Source organism: Colobus angolensis, unplaced genomic scaffold (genome assembly GCF_000951035.1).
Source record: "Colobus angolensis palliatus isolate OR3802 unplaced genomic scaffold, Cang.pa_1.0 Scaffold102, whole genome shotgun sequence".
Classification (NCBI taxonomy): Eukaryota; Metazoa; Chordata; class Mammalia; order Primates; family Cercopithecidae; genus Colobus; species Colobus angolensis.
In genome coordinates, this window is record NW_012111142.1 from 1,519,055 (window position 1) to 1,536,873 (window position 17,819).

Below are 17,819 nucleotides of genomic sequence, written 5' to 3' on the forward strand. Positions count from 1 at the left end.
ACTTCAAGAAGAACATAGAAGGGTATAATCATAATTTTGATAATAAAAAGAACTCGAATGTAAATACAACAGGCTGAAAGTCAACAACACAGTACTTAATAGTAAAGGCAGATTAGTGAACCACATTAATCAGCCTGGGATATAGATTATCAGCCACATTTGAAACACAGATTAACAGGAACAAATAAGGTACCAGGGTGGGAGACATTTTTACAAGTAACAAAAGTTTTAATCTTTGTTTAGCTAAGACTTCAAAAGGATTCCACATATAACCAATGGTGAGACCATTAAAAAAAAAAAAACAGATTAGCATCAAGAAATGCAAGGCAGAGTGACCAAATTTCTGACCTGTTTTAAGATCAATCAGCATTTTCTACCTGGGCAAGTAGAATGCAATTAGCACTTGAGTGATTTTAAAGACTCTTTTACAGTTGCCTTTAACTAGCTGATGAAATAGCAGAACTATGTGGCTGAAGGCCAATGTTTATTTTTACCCATTACCTATTTCATTAATGGGATTGTGGGCCACTGGGCCTCCAGGCACACATGAATGTATTAAAATGCCCCACACTGTAATTAAGTGGCACAGAGGGGATTGGAGCAAATTAAGTGGCTGTTATATTTCCATGGGTGTAGTCTAGATCAGACATTTGGATGCTCTTGTGGCAGAGCCACAAAAATTGTATTTGAAAAGTCTACAGAGTATTGAGGATATTTTTTTGTAGAGTAAGAGTTTTAATAAGTGAGTCCTTCCCCCAAAATAAAAATATAGATAAAGAAAAGTGCCCCAAGTAGATACTCTTAAAGTGAAAGATGAGAATCCTTTAGCCAGAACAAGGACAAATGCATCAACAATAGCATCGGTGAAAGAAATTGGACCTTTAGACTCCATTAACAAGGGACTCAAAATGAATCAAACTTCCATGCAACTCTCAATCCAAGCTTGGGACTTTCCTTCCCAGTGTAAGTTAGAACATCTGCGTTTTATTTTATTTTATTTATTTATTTTTTGAGACGGAGTCTCGCTCTGTCACCCAGGCTGGAGTGCAGTGGCGTGATCTCGGCTCACTGCAAGCTCCTCCTCCCGGGTTCACGCCATTCTCCTGCCTCAGCCTCCCGAGTAGCTGGGACTACAGGTGCCTGCCACCACGCCCGGCTAATTTTTTGTATTTTTAGTAGAGACAGGGTTTCACCATGTTAGCCAGGATGGTCTTGGTCTCCTGAACTCGTGATCTGCCCGCCTTGGCCTCCCAAGGGGCTGGGATTACAGGCGTGAGCCACCGTGCCCGGCCAGAACTTCTGCTTTTGAGATGTTTAAAGGGAATAAAAAATAAAGTGATTACCTAATTGCTGCCCTGATCAACAATGAATGCATCAAAAATGCTTGCAGAAACAGACCGCAAGAGTAAAGATTCCTATGCCAGCACAATATCATTTTTTTGTTTGATTTTACCAAATCAATCCATTGTTGCCACTTAATGTTAGATTCCTTCTAAAATAGTAAATGGAAGATTTTTGCTTTGATCATTCAAAATCAACATCACTACACTTGAGAATTCTGCCAGTGGTGGTCTCCTGTGAATCTTTAGAGCAGAGAACAAGCAAAATGGAATGAGGGCAGGGCAAAATGGAATGACATCTGGAAACACAGTGTTTTGGCTCAAAAAGAGGACAACATTGCCTTTGCCCTAGAAAACCATGGAGAAATACTTGGAAAGGACAAGAAAGGAGATAAAAGTACTTACGAGTATCCTGGACTTGCAGTGGGAGGGGGGCCTGAAGAAATGAAAGAAAAACAAAAGAAACAGTCAGTCTGGGTTATTGGAGGGTGAGTATGGATACAGTCAAATCATTACAAATTAAATTTCTCAACCACCCAGAGGTAGTATTTATTTTTCTGGAATTTATTGTTTTGCTCTATTCCCCCAACCATCTCTACAAAAAAAACAAAACAAAAAAAAACACCAAACCAAACAAAAAAACACACCAGTGAGAACGTGTCTACGTCTCACAATTCAGGGCCTGAAAATGCTGAGACAAGTACTCAAAAGTGAGTGAATCGAGTAGGCATCCTCAAACTATGCAGGAAGTTTCCAATGGGCTGAGTGGTTGCATGAAGGTGTTGATTGCAACAATGAGTGGGGCTTCCTTCTAGTTCTTGATGGCAGGAAAAGGACTATGCACGCTGCAAACATTTCCAGCTTCTTGGACAAGGAGCATCCTTGTTGAAAAGAGCGCAATGGCACGATGGTTTCAAGTAGGGGCTGTGAGGTCAGAAAGATCTGGACCTCCTTCCTGCTCTGCTGTTTATTAGCTGGGTAACATGGAAATTGGGTAACATGGTAACTAACTGCTGGGCATTGGTTTACTTATGTGTAAAATGGGTACAACTGTATCAGGTTTAGGGTTGTGGGCACAGAGTACATTCTCACTAAGTGTGCATTCCTTCCTTCCTGTCCCTGTGGACTCTAGCCATCCTATCACATTGGGCTGAGGGCCAAAGTCCATCCCCAGTAGGGCTCTGCTTACCAAACTTGACAAACAAGACTCCAGTGGAAGAAACCACTTCCTTGCCGTTTGTTGCCACGCACTGGAAGTAGCCTGTGTCTGTGGTGTCGAGGTTTCTAATCCGCAGCCGAGAGCCATAGATGGTGGATCGAAAGGAGAGCCTCCGGGGCTCCTGGACCACGGGAGCATCATTTTTGAACCAGCGGATGGTGGGAGGTGGATTCCCAGAGACTTTGCAGTGCAGTTCTGCTGTCTGGCCCAGGGATGTGGTGATGTTATTCATTGGTTCATCAAGGGTCAGGTAAGAATCTGTGAACACAGAGAGGAGGCAGGTGAGAGCGGCAGATGGCTTGAGAATGCTTCCAAGCAGCCAAATCCTCTCCAGTGCACCCTCGGGATCACAGAGAGGCTGAGCAGGAGAGGCAGGCGAGACAGACAAGGAAAGAAACAATCACACTGACTAAGACCACAGGACTGCTAAATAACCACCCATAGAGCCTGCTGCTTGGAAGAAAATTTGTCACTAATCAGAGTATAAAACTCAAAGTCTCCAAATGACTACATGGATGAGCTTTTGTGCTTCAGATCATAAAAATCATATACATTCCTTGCTCCAAATTCCAACACAGAAAAAGAGAGAGAAAATAAAGTTCATCTCAAATCTCCCCACCCAAAAATAACACCATTTTAAACATCCTGGCAAACATCCTTCCAGTTTGCTCACTTTTGATAAGAAAGAAAGCATCAAAAATTGGAAAAGTAGGAGCAACGCATTCATATCCACATGGCACATGATCAGAAAGGGTGCCTGAAACTTTCATGTTACTGACAACATAAGGTTATGAAGGCCAGGTCAGAGGCAGACAGAGCAATAAAGCAATGGACATTTCCATAATATTACTCATATCAACCATAGCATGTTACAATATGTAATTCTTTCAATCACATATATATAGATTCATTCATATATAATACTGTGCAATATACAAATCTTAGTTATACAGTTCCATGAGTACAGGCAAATGCATACACCCATGTAACAAATGCCCCTATCAAGACAGAACATCAACACCCCAGAAAGTACCCCCCACAATCTTTTGTAGTTGATCCCTGCTCCCAACCACTCCCTCCCACCCCACCTCAAAGCAACTAAGGTTCTAATTTCTATTACCATAGGTTAATTTTGCCTGTTTCAGAACTTCATATAAATGGAATCATGCTGCACGTACATTTTGCATTTGGCTCCTCTTAAGATTCATTGCATTATAAATTTTAATAACAAAATCAGTTTTATTTAAGCTTATTCTTCAACAAAGTATTTAAACATCAATATTAATATTAGTTGTAGAATCCAGTTGCAGAGAAAATAATGTATTTCTTTTTTTTTTTTTTTTTTTGAGACGGAGTCTCGCTCTGTCACCCAGGATGGAGTGCAGTGGCCGGATCTCAGCTCTACTGCAAGCTCCGCCTCCCGGGTTTACGCCATTCTCCTGCCTCAGCCTCCCGAGTAGCTGGGACTACAGGCGCTCGCCGCCTCGCCCGGCTAGTTTTTTGTATTTTTTAGCAGAGACAGAGTTTCACCGTGTTAGCCAGGATGGTCTTGATCTCCTGACCTCGTGATCCACCCATCTCGGACTCCCAAAGTGCTGGGACTACAGTATTTCTTTTTAATTAAGTTTGATTTCTTTTAAAAACTTGCTCTGTTATTCATGTGTAGGGAGCTTTCTTTGGTTTCATTTTTCCTAGGCACCCCTTCTTGGGTAGATCTCCTGCCATACCTTCTCATTGTCCTATGTCCTTCCCTAGGTTCAAATCTGCGGTGACTTGTTCAGCAGCTGTCTTCACTGCAGGGCTATAAGCCCCAGAAGGGCAGGGCAGGGAATGTTCTGGTCATCACTGCATCCTCAATGTATACTACTGTCTAGCAGCGATATCCACCAGAACTTTCTGCGATGACGGAAATGTTCTATAATCTGCACTGTCTGATTGATAGCCACTAGTCACACAGGGTTTACTGAATGCATGAAATGTGGCTGGAGCAACTGAAAACTGAATTTTTAAATTTAAATAACCACATATGGCTAGTGGCTACTGTACTGGACAACACAGGTAGAACACAGCAAATTTGTTAAATTTAATGGAAGTTTATTGAAAAGTAACATTTTTCTGAGCTATTTAACTGGGTAATTTAATTGCCCAAATGTCTGTAAAATGAGTTCATAAATGCTAAAAATAATTGATTCACTATTTGCTCTAATTCCCCCCCCCCCAAATTCAGAAGAAACATTGTTAATGTCTGGGCTGCCTCACAGGAGTGTGTCTCACATATGAATGGCATTTATCACGTGTGCAGTAGGAAAGAGATTAAGCATGATGACTGCATTACCATAATGACACTTTCCATCTCACTTAAGCCAATGAGTAATTATCCTTCACAACAGATTCATGAGCCCATAAATGATCTTGCTAATGCTTTGCTTCCTAACATTTATATTTTGATCTCTATCTCTGGGCATGTTTCTCTAATCTATACACAACTATACTCAATCCACGAATGTGTTTGCTCATGGATATAAGCTCATAGGTTCCTAAGATGTTTGAGGTATGCCCAGAAAGGAGGGAGACTAATTAGCAGATGACTCTATGGAGCCATTATCATGCCTTTATAGCCCCATATCATTCACTGAGAATAGATAACTATGTACCTTCTGTGGAGAGAAGCTTAGAGATAGCAATCACATAACAAAGCCACTATAAGCATAGTGATTAATACTCCATTGGACAGGTTCTGGAATTTGATTGCCTGGGTTTGAATTCAGGTCAGCCCCTTGCCTATCTATGTGACTTTGGGCAAGTTACTTAACCTCTTTGTACCTCAGTTCAACCAACTGAAAAACCAAAACAATAAACAGGGCTCTATCTGAGGGAACTGTTAGAATAGGATTAAAATGAAAGTGGGTGACATCTGGGAAGCACTTCAACCAGTGTTTGGTAAAAAGTAAGCACTCAAAAATGTTAATTAATGTTATTACTATTGTTTTTATAACAATAACTTCTATATACTGCTTTTCACATTACAAAATGTTTTCACAGCCTCTGTCTCCTGTTATCCTCTAACAATCTAGAGAAGTAAGAAAGGCACATTAATTACTATGATTTCCAGTGCAGATGAGGAAGTCATGTCTCAGAGATTAGCAGACTTGCCCCATGGTTACACAGGAAACTGCCCAAAGCTTCCATCACTAATGGCCTTTAATCCTCAGGCTCAGCCAAGCACCTAAAGAGAGTCCATTTGAGGCAGCTGGCCAGTTCTGGACCAATAATGGACTATTTTGAAATCCTACTATATGCTAGGGCTTTACTTTAATATTCACCTGTATGCTAACCTTGCAAGGGAGAAGTCATTATCACTGTTTTACAATGAGGAAAGCTAGGATCAGAGAGGTTTAGTGACTTGCCGGAGGCCTTGTAGCAGAACTGAGGTCCAATTTACATCTCTCTGGCTGCCAAGCCCAACTCTTTTCACTCCACCAGACTGCTTTGGTACCATGAGACCCACTGAGGGCTGGGATTTGGTGCCACAAGACCCTTTGAGAGTTGGAATATCTCCCTAAACCTAGGTGGGCTGTGGGCATGCATATACCCACAGGGCTGTGGTCTTCCCCTAACTGCAGCCAAGCCTGTCTAGTTAATGGGCCTAAGCTTTAGCCATGGGTGCTAGCCGATGTTCTTTCTGGTTTCCCTCCAGAGGCCAGGCACCTCACCTGATCTGCTCTATAAAATATCTATCTAAAAACAAACATGCGGGTTGCAGGGCACCTTGAAATCAGTGTAGTAGATGACCCAAGCAGTGCGTTTCCAGAGAGAACAAAATAAATGTAAATAGATCTTTGTGTTTACTGAACAAAGGAGCCTTGCCACAAACGGGGAATTTGGTTTTAACTTTTCACTGACAAAGAAGAAGGTTCAAATTTGTTGGCCATCTGTAGCTGCTTACTTAGTAAGCAGAACTAACAGATAGTCTGGTCCTCAGTTTGGCAAAGACCAGAAGCATCAGAACAGTCTTTTGCCTAAAGAACACAAAAGCATTCTGTGACTGAAATAAAATCAAACAAAAATGCGTTTCTGTTACTGACTGCTATTTTTCCTGTTGTGAACAAGCCTCTGGACATGATCCATTTTCTTCCCAGAACCAACTGGGTCCTTCTGTGGTAGCCTCATGGACCATGTTAGGGGACCCATTCTCTCTCTACACCCAAAGCTTGAGGTGACCACTGCTGGTTCTGGACTAGTCATTCCCTTCAGAGAACACCTGGGCATCCCAGTAAAGGCGTCCGGTCCAGAGGGAATACACACTGGACTCATGTAGCAGTTCTGCCACTCACTAGCGATGTGTGTCAGGCCATCACTTCGCCTCCCTGGGCTTTGGATTCACAATCTGGGCCTTTGGGATTGGGTCTGTTTCTTCTGAGACAGTTTGTGTTTCTATATGGGCAGCTGCAGAACAACTGGATGACAGGCAGCAGGTGTCCAGTGAGCTTGAATGCCAGACAAAGCAATCTGGCTTCTATGTATAAACCTGGCTGTTTGTACCTTTTTCAGTGATTTGATTCAGTAGCTCTGATGATACGTGCTTGAGCTATGGAAGATTTCTCATCCTTTTTTCCCTTCTTCCCTAGACTGCAAATGTCGATACGGCAGATGGTAAGTGGGACGCAGGGTATAGTCTGGCTTAAGGGAAAAGTTCAAGTCCCACTGAATATACCTCTAGCTCTGTGTCCCTGAGCAAATGATATCTCCCAGTGCTAATACTGGTAATAATGATGATGATGACACTGACAACAATAATGATATCATAATGATGGTGATAATACCTAACATCTAAATGGTATTTATCATCGTGACAGGTATTGTTATGAACATTTTACACATGGAAAACACAGAGGGTAAGGCACAGAGAGGCTAAGAAAGTTGTCCAAGATCACACAGACAGTAAGTAGAAGTGAGATTTAAAACAAATTATTTTGGCTCCAGAGTCCACACTATAGGATAGAAGTTCTCAAATATTTTGGTCTTAGGACTCCTAGATAATCTTTAAAATATTGATGCCACTGAGGGGAGAATGTTCTAAAATATTTGTTTATTAACTTATTTAAAAATAAAAACAATCCCATTGCTTAGTATAAATATTTTAATAAAAATATTTTGTGAAAAATATTTTCCACATGCATATATCAAAAACAGCGAGAAAAGTGGCACTTTTTTTATTATTGAATATCTATTATTTGCCTTAAAATCAGACAGCTGAAGCCTCCTGTTTCAGCATTCAATCTGTTGAGGTATGTTGTTTTAGTTGAAGAAAATCTGGCTTCACACAGTTGGAAAAGGGAAGGGTTTTTAACAGTCTTTCAGATAATTTAGGATATTCTTCTTTGATACCACACCAAAATTCGATAGGTGGTAGTTTCTTAAAGGTTGGTTGCAAAGTGAAATCTGAAATCATATCAATAAACTTTTCATAATCTATTACATTATAATGGATTGATTTATCTTGTACTTTAAATGGTTATTCTACCTACATATGACTTTGTAACATCATGCGTTGCCCATTTAGAAAACATTGGTTTATTGAGTTATGCTCATTTTCAAAATGTGGACACCCTCACTTATCTAATATAGAAAACTCCAATGCATTAATATCACCACCAGTGTCATCAGTTATGACTGGGAAGAAGCTGTCAAGCTTGTGATGGTGGCTAAAAGTTTTGCAAAATTCTAACTTTTTCTGAAAAGTTCAAATTTTATTATTGGCAACTAATACTACTGTTTCCTTCAAGTGGCAGGTTCATTTTGCTTATTTTAAAGAATATTCAAGAATAAGCATAATTTTTCTGTTGGTCATTCTTTAAAGTAAAAGTGGCTAGTTCAGCTCAGAACTCAAATGCTTTTCTTTGAGACAGTCATAGTATTTGGCAGGAGTACTTGACGTATACTGCCCATCTGCCATATGAAATATTAAAAATATGTGTATTCAAGGGTCAAGATTTAATACAATTAATAATTTTTACTGCTTCATGGAAGACATTCTTAAGTGCAATTGGATTTTTTTTTCAACTGCAAGTATATGGCAGTGGAATGTACAGTGACCACTAGTTTGGTACAGTTGGTGCCACTGTCTGAATTTGTTTGAGCAGTTTCACCCACCATTGCTTTTGCACAATTAGGATGGGTAAACCGCAGTTCAGAGGACTTAAAGGCCTATCCCAGAGTTCCCAGCTAATAAAAGGCAAAGCCAGGATTTGGACACCAAGCCCAGTGCTGTTTCCATCACACTCCATAGCTGCCCTTTCCCAGCCCTCAGGGTCCTAGAGTGGTGTAAGGCTTTCAGAACAAAATGGGTTAGCTCAGGCCCTGAGCAGTATGAGTCAGAGAGCAGAGTGGCTTGGATGGCATGTTTTCTATTTCCGAACAAGCAGTTTGGGGCTTTGGGGCAATCCCAAGCGATTGTGTCAGATCTGGGCAAAAGTTTAGGACTCTGAATTTAAAAGGATTTGTTCTTTTTACAATGTAGGAAAATGAAATGCCAGTATCCTTTTAGTGCCACCATTTTCTCCCATTAACAATAGAAAGTGATGATCGTAGTTAACATTTTTCTGAGCATTTACAAAACGCCAGGCACTATTCTAAGCATCTTACGCATTTTAACTTAAACTTGACAACAATCCTATGAGGTAGACTCTAAAATTAACCTCATTTTAGAGATAAGGACATTGAGACACAGAGAAGTTAAGGAATTTCCCAAAGTCACACAGCCAGAAAGTGGCAGAGCCAGGACCCAAACCCAGGCCTTTGAACAGCAGAGACCATATTATGATCTGATGCAATCAGATTCCCATTCAATCCAACCTGTAGTCTTTCATTGTCCTTTGAACCACTCATAACCTGGACTAAAAAATATTCTTGCCTTTTTATGAGTCCATCAAGCACGTGACAATACCCACTGGTACTGAAAACAACTAAATCACCACTAGTTGCTTATGACGTAACTGGAAGTCATCACTGAGAATGAGCTTTCTAAATACAGCGCAGGCATGGTCTGTACTGAGGCTTAATGAACCAGAAAAAGCAAACTGCAAGAAAAAAGTTAGTTTATGAGCTTTCTGGGAATTGAGACTCTATTTCCTCCTTTTTTCATTTTTTGTATTCCCCTCAGCACTTCATGTGTTATTGTGAACTTCATAGGCATTTAATAAATGTTGGTTGATGAAGTAAATGGAAGGCTCAAGTGAATTTTAGGCAAATTAGCTTTGGAGACACCCCATTTATTATTTACCCACTTGACAAGATGTCACATCCACAAATCCACAAATCCTTCCCAACATTTATTACTTAATTTTCAAAGTGCCCCCATCTCTCCTCAGGGAGGGAGGTGGGGCCAAGAGTTGTATTCCCATTTTGACAGGTGAGAGAAACTGAGATATAAAGAGTTGAACAGTCCTTTGCCATGGCAACCCAGCCAGTCAGCCGAGGAGCCAGTCACAATTAGGCTTAGGGCCTGGGTCTCGGTATCAAAAGAGGCACATGCCAAAATTCTAGCCTCCCACATGATTGATGCTTTTCAGAAGAAGGAGGAGGTTCCCAACATGAAATAAAATGCTTAGCTAAACATAAAGGAAGGCTGCCAGACACAGTTAGGTCATCACATTTGACTTGGAGAGAACATTCTGTTCACGCTATCAACCTGCATTCACTTTCAGCACACTTCACCATAAATACTTCTGACTCACTATCTCGGGAAATATTTTTTATCTTAATAAACTCAATGCAAAGCATAATCTAAATCAGCTTGCACATTCTTGAGTCGAAGCCACAAGCTGAGTTTAATAAAATCAGCCGAAAATAGCAGGGGACTTCTGAATAACCACAGTTCGTTATCTGACACAGGGCTGCTGGGAAGTCCCAAACACACAGGGCTGAAGGTAAAAGCAGAAGGTGGGTAACCTGAAGGTATGATGGGACCCAAGGCCATCGGAAGAACCCACCTGCTGGATCTCAGTTCTCACTGGACATCATTGGAGATGCTACTTATAATAATAGACTGTGTCACACCAACCAAGAACATGGGCTCTGGAGCTAGACTGTTTGGCTTCATAGCTGAGGACCACCTCTTACTTGCTGTGACTTAACCTCTGTAAGCCTTAGTTTCCTCAAATGTGAAATGGGCTCATAATGATACCTACCCATTAGGGACGCTGTGGGGGTTAAAGGATATAATCCATCTCTGGAATATCAAAAGCATTCCAGAAAAAAATACTGATATCTGGGTCCCACCCCTAGAGATTCTAATTTAATTGTCTGAGGATGGAATCCAGACATGAGCATTTTTAAAAGCCCTTCTCCAGATGATTCTCCTGTGAAGTGAATAAGAGAACACTTGGTTACAGTAACTATCACTACCATTTCCTGACCCCTGATTCTTGCCTGGCTTCCTGCTAAACCCTGTAATTAATTTATTCCTCAAAAATCCTCAGGAGTATTCTCCACTACAATCCCTTGTTTAGAAGAGAAACCAATGCTGAGACATTAAGTGTGTTGCCTACAGTCACATTACTGATAAAGAGTGAAATCGCATCTGCAACCCAACCCTTGGTCTTGCACTCTCCAGTATCCAAACCTCTGCCCCAGGTTAAGTACTGAGGTGGCACAATGAAGATAAACATTTTCTGGCTGAATGAACCTGCTGGAAACCAGGGGATATGATAGTTAAAAGTGAAAAGAAAAGAAGTGCTGTGCTGGGCTGGGTGCTGGCCAAACACATTTTCTTGAAAACACAAGCTGAGCTTGGGCTATTGACTATGGAGTAGTAAGAGTGGGGTTAAAGGGTATCCACTGGACCAAAGACAACAAATGGCCAATAATGTGCCTCCTTTTTGGGGAGAGAACACACATACATTAGGTAGGAATGGCTCTGCAAACATGCACTTAGAGCAAAACCCCCTATAAATCAGGGTTAATGGGGAAAGACAGCCACCTTTATAGGTCTTCCCTTAGGAAGCCCAGTGAGCACATGGAGCAACTCAAAGGAGTTTGCTAGTTAGAGGCTTATTTTAATGAATAGGTCTTTTTTACAAATAGGTCAATTGTATGTAAATACACTCTTAAGACCTCAGGGAAACTACTTTTTCCTTTTAAGAAAAGATCTATACCAAATGAGAGTGGCTGGTCTCCAGCATTTAGATTGCTTTATGTCTCAGGTATAATGAATAAAGGTGGGAGGAGAAGGGAACAACATGTGTTGGGCACTGATTCTATCAGGTATTTTACATGTATTATTGCATTTTGTCCTCACCAGAACCGTGTGTGTGTGTGTGTGTGTGTGTGTGTGTGTGTGTGTGTGCGTGCATATATATATATATATATACACACACATATATATATACAGGATTTTCCAGCTCCCTTTTGAGGAAGATACCAAGGTTTATATAGGTCTTAGCATAGCTAGACTCTACACAGGTAGGACTGGAACTCAGTTCCATTGATACTATTCTCCTGTCCCTACTCCCAATCTGCATTTTATAACATACTGTCATTAATAACTTTTCTCACAATTAATTGACCTGAGATCATCCAGATTAAACCTCCTTCCCACACCAAAGGTGCGATGATTTTTACCAGTCTTTATTTTTACCCCAGGAGCAGGTTATTTAATGGGATCCTTTGTAACCACCAATTAGGTTACTCTAAGAGACCTTTTCCTGATTATAAGCTTTTGTGAATATATGGTCTGAATGTTTATGGCCTCCTAAAATGTATATGCTGAATGCTCAGGGTGATGAGGTGGGGCCCTGGGAAGTGATTAGGTCATGAGGGTGGTACCTTCACGAATGGGATTAGTCCCCTTGTAAAATAGACCCCAGGGACACCCCCTGCCTCTCCTACCATGTGAGGACACAACAAGAAGACGGCTGTCTGAGAACCAGGAAGTGAGCCCTCACCAGGGAGAATGTGACCATGCTGGTGTCCTGATCTTGAACTTCCAGCCTCCAGAACTGTAAGAAATAAGTTTCTGTTGTGTTATAAGCCACCCAGTCTATGGTAGTTTATTATAGCAGCTGAACAGACATAGAAAGTGAATTTTTGTGGCTTAACTATCTATTTTACCTCAAATTTTCAAGTATTTTTACAATGAGAGGGTATCATTTTGTTACTTTATATCTATCACATGTGTTTTTTTCACTTAAATTTTTAAGTGGGAATACTTAGAATTCATGAGCAGAACCACACTTAACCATCAGGCCAATGACTTGATTTTTATATAATATGACCAAAGTCTTTTAACTAAAATTTTGAATACAAAGTTTCTGGCTTGAGAATTGGTCCTTGAGTTTTGGTGAAATATTCCCAGTCATGTTTCTAACTTTCTCAGCCTCATCCATCCCAATTTTAAAATGGTAAATTTTTAAAAACGAAACCCCCATCTTTAGCTGAAGGCTAGGATGATAAGTAAATTTATAGGCCTAACAACTCTTTAGGTTAAGGGTACATCTACATTCCAAGAAGTCACTTGCAGCTTTTCCCATCCCTGTAAAACCAAACCTAATGACAATAACAAAACCACCAGCTATTACTTTGCTTTACTGTAACTTAGTAAGGGCCTAACTTAAAAACAACAACAAAAAAGCAAAGTTTCTGACTCCGGGGCTTAAGCTTTATAGGCCACATTGCAACCTAAGGACTGCATTCTCCTTTGTGGTTGAATTATAAACCTTTAAAAAATGCTGACAGACCTTAACTATAGCAGGACAGGATGAGTGGGTCCACGTAATGAACTTTTAAATGACTGGAGATAGAATCTAGAAAGCCAAATCTGAAATACATCTCTGGTTTGGGCTTTGGGCCAACACAAACAGAACACATCATAAGTCATCTCTGTGATTTCAGTACCATGCGCAGGAGATGCCTCAGCATCAGCAAGACACATGATCCTCGCTGTGGAAGCTTTTGGCTGCTTCTACGTCATGTAAATGCAACAGTTGTGCTTTCAGCCCTGGTAGAGAGCCCCGTGCTAGGAAGAACTAGGCCACATTCAGGTCCTTCAAAGACAAAGTCCATGTGTATTTTCACTACCCTGGTCTGACTCTTAGGCAGTGGCTTGCCCAGTCATAATAAATTCTCAAGCAGTTGATGGCTCTAAGTGGAGCCTAGGTGGCTTTCAAAATAAAAGTGTGTCGTTCTGGCCCATGAATTTCTATTCCTCTGGGGATCACACGGTCATACAATCTCAGTGTTCTAAAGTCACGTCTTGATTAAACACAACCAGAATCCCTTTGTGTGTCAGTCAGCATTCCAACTCAGTTCCACCAAGGTTGACATTCCAGTTTCATGTTTTCCCAGAATGTAAACTTCAGGGAGCACAAAAGGGCACACAAGCCATTCTTTCCCCCTTTCTCCATTCATTGTGCAAGATCTGTATTTCAAAATTGGAAAGAATCTGCTGACTTGACCACAAGTCAAGATCTCTTGTTAGCAGGGCAGTGCAATGGTGAAGGCCCTGTCACTTGAATGTTCTCTCTCATGAATGGTGCAGTTTTGCCTTCAAATTTTGAACCAGATTCCTCAACAATTAGAAATCATCTGTTCTACTGCTTTTCAAGAAAACAGAAAAGCACTGAGAAATTTGGAGATGAAGAGTGAAGGAGGTACTATTTTTTTTCATAGCAAGAGACAAAAATCAATTCAACACACAAGGATGTGAACTTTGAGGATGGGACCATGCCTTTTTCATTTGCTGTGGCTCCTTAAACTGATCACAGGCTTGCTAAAGATAGATGTGTAAAATGCTAGATGAAGAGATGAACAGATCTATTTTTATTTTATTATCTATTATGAATAGATAAACAAATACGTAAGAGCCTGTACTCAAAGCGCTCATCCTAGCTACAGAGTCATGCAGGTAAAGAGATAATCATGATAAAGTGTGATCTCGGTATGTTCAGGGTGGTAAAGAACCCTAGAAGGGGGAAACTTAACCCATTTTCCAGGCCAGAGGTGTCAGAGAAGGGTTTCCAAAGGAGGTAACACCTTGCAATCAGTGGAAGTTTTTAAAAAAGAGGCAATGTGGCCTCTGTCATTCAGGAGCCCCTTAAGATCTGGAAGGAAAGTGGAGCTATTCTAGGGATCTAATTTGAAAGTACAAGTCAGAGTGAGAGCAAAAGCCAAGTGTGTGGTCAAGATGTTGAGTGTTGAAGGCGTTCACGAGAGAGAGTGGAGAGAGGGAGGCTGAGATCAAAACAGGCTGGCCAAGGTTACTGAGGTGGTGGCAGAGAGGCCGGATGGTTCCCTGACTTTTATCAGGCAGAGTGGGCAAGATCCAGTGTGGAGTGGAGAGGGAGAGAAACCCCAGACTTCCTGTCCTCTTGCTGGAATGTGCAGGCCTTTAGGGGAGGCGAGGAGTAGACAGGAGAGGGGAAACAGAAGATAAATAAGCAAATACTTATTAAACACTTGTGCGAACATGGAGGGGGGACCTGTCCCATCTCTCCTTGGCCTCACAAAATAGTAATAGAAAAGAAATTTATGAAAATAATCAGAACAAGGAAAGAGGTAAGAAAAAGGCTGTTTTATGCTTAGGAGGGGGGTGAACCTGTCCGGCTCTAGAAATCAGGGAAGGTGTGAAAGAGTGGGGCATGCCTGCACTGGGCCTTGATAGAGAGCAAGGGTGCAGAGGGGAGAGGAAGGGCAGAAGCTGAGCAGTTGTTGGGGAGAGTGCGGCACACAAACCAGATGCCATCCTTGGTGACATGTACCGTGCGTGTCTGCTGAGGACTCCACAGTGCACTTCTCACAGCTTCTCCACTTTACTGTGTTTCTGACATTAGGTCAGAAATTACTAGCATTTTAGGTAGAGAAGTTCCTTCTCCAGCAGGATTGCTTGCACATGGTAGGGTGTTTAACATCCTAAACCCCTATTCAATAAGTGTCAACTGCACACCCTCATGATGGTGACAACTAAAAACAGAACCACTTATATATGACTACATTGAGGAGCCCAGAGGCATCTTTTCATCATGGTCTTACTAATCATAGAGCCTAGCCAGTTCCCAGCACACAAGAATTGCATGATAAAATGAGTCCCTGATCCAACTTCCCTGCCCATACTAACTCCTAGGCCACTAAAGTCCATAATTAGCAAATTCTGTAACTGCAGCTAGGGCTAGCAAACTAGTTGCAATGGATGTAGCTGTCAGTGAAGCCAGAAACTATCAGTTGTCTGAAAATCATGGCTTCCAGCTGAAATGAAAGCTCCTTGAAAAGTGTTCATTTTTTCATATTTCTCATGCAGGAAGACATATAAAGCAGAGTTGTAGAAACATATCTGCAAATTGTTTGATGCTCCTTCCATGAGAAGGTGGAGTCTGTGTGCCCTCTCTTGGCACTTGGCAGGACCTCTGTGATCACGTCTTTCCTGCATGTGGCAGGACCTCTGAGAACAGAATGTTGCAGAAGTGACACTGTGTGAGAGACTTCAGAGTCAGGTTTACAAAACTTGAGGCAATCCCTCTGGGAGCCTTCAGTCACCAGTTACCCTGAGGCCACCACATAGAGAGTACTTGGAGAGAACAAAGAGATGCTCTTGGACGTCTCTTGTGCAGACAACAATTGTGTGTGGAACAGTCCCAGCTGTTCCAGACTCCAGCTGTTTGTGTCCTCTCAGCCGAGACACCAGACATGTGAATGATGAACTCTTTAAGATGACCCTAGACGCAGCCACCATCTGACTGCAACCACATGAGAAACCCTGTGCAAGAATCATCTAGCTGATTCCAAGCTGATCCCAGTCAACTCTCAGAACCAGGAGAGAGAATAATAATACACGATTGTTGCTGGAAGCGACTATGTTTGTTGTGGTTTGTTACCTAGCAGGAGCTAACTGATACACAGCTCTCACTTGAGATTCTAAGGAGTGAAATAAATTCTCTAGAAGAGCAGACATTTATTGGAGAAGTACCTTGTGACAGATTCTGTGCTAGGAAGTAAAAGCAATGACTTAGACACAGTCCCTGGTTTCAAGGATCTCCCAGGGGAGATTCAATATGAACATGGATTATCACAAATATTAGGAAAGAATAGACACAAGAGGCACAAAGAATATATGATGGGAGTATATTCTGGGAGATTCCTGGATGAACTCGCTTTGATCGTGGGCTAGCAAAGTTAGCAAAGTACCCTCCAGATGGGGAACCCCACGGAATGAAGTAAAAATAAACATAAAGAACTTTGGTTCTTCCACACTGTGAGTTTGTTGAGGACAAAAAACATGTATCCCAGTACCTGTCATGTAGCAGAATCTTGCTCAGTTTATATTTACTGGATGGATTGGTGGGTGGATGGATGGATAGTACTAGGGAGCCAGCCTAGAAAGAACATTGGCTGGCCTGAGGACCAGAAGGCTAGGGATCAAGTCCTAGCTGTGTGACCCTGGATAAATCACTTATTTTACTGGTCTATAGTCTTCAATTTCCGTGTCTGTCTACTGTGAGGATAAGGCTAGGAGATCTCTGAAGTTTGTTCCAAACTCAAGCCTTCTAGAGTACCAAAGGGCAAGTATGAACATCCATCTATGTGTTTACTTGGCCATCTCTATAATCAAACAAACACATACCAGAGAGGTGTCAATCTGTCTTTGTTAAGACTCATTGATTACATGCAACAGGAACTAACTCAAGCCTGTGTAAGAGGGTGAGGAAAAGCAGATGAGGTGGATGGGGAATTTAACATAGGATAGAAGGGTTTCTTGTGAAACTCTGGCAAGCTGTCTGGCCAGGTTTTGGGAGAAATGGGAACCAAGAACTGGAAAGCTGCTGGGAACCAGATCGGGAATCTCCCTTCACTCCCAGACTCTAATTCCCTTTATGAATCTGCTTAAATCTCTCTTTGAAAAACAGCTTTCTTGGCTTTTCTATGCCCATAGTAGAAGATCAACACTATATGGCCCCCAGATTGATCTCCTGGCACTAACAGCAACTGACAAACATTAGCAGGCTACCTCTGAGTTCTAATTGCAAATTCCTGGGAAAGAGACTCTGGCATAACCTGGGCCAGGTGTCCTATCCCTGGTCCAATCAACTCTTACCAGAAGGACAGGGTTATAAATTCAAATATGGCTGCTGAAGGACCCTCATGATGGGTCGTGAAAGCAGTTATCAGACAACAGAGGGTTATTATGAGGTAGGCAGCCTCCCTGAAAGGTATGTCATATAAAGTCCAAGAAAAAGAAATAAACAATTTTTTATTTATTTATTATTTATTTA

General features: G+C 41.4%; 1 protein-coding gene across 1 annotated transcript in view; it reads right to left on the reverse strand.

Annotated features, from left to right (window-relative positions):
- Positions 1-17,819, reverse strand: part of ROR1 (receptor tyrosine kinase-like orphan receptor 1) — a 411,025-nt gene that overhangs the window by 126,527 nt on the left and 266,679 nt on the right. The window contains exons 4-5 of the mRNA XM_011941511.1: positions 2,530-2,817; positions 1,746-1,776 (exon numbers count right to left, since the gene is read on the reverse strand). Coding sequence (XP_011796901.1) covers positions 1,746-1,776; positions 2,530-2,817 — 319 coding nt within the window. The remainder of the gene's footprint in view (positions 1-1,745; positions 1,777-2,529; positions 2,818-17,819) is intronic.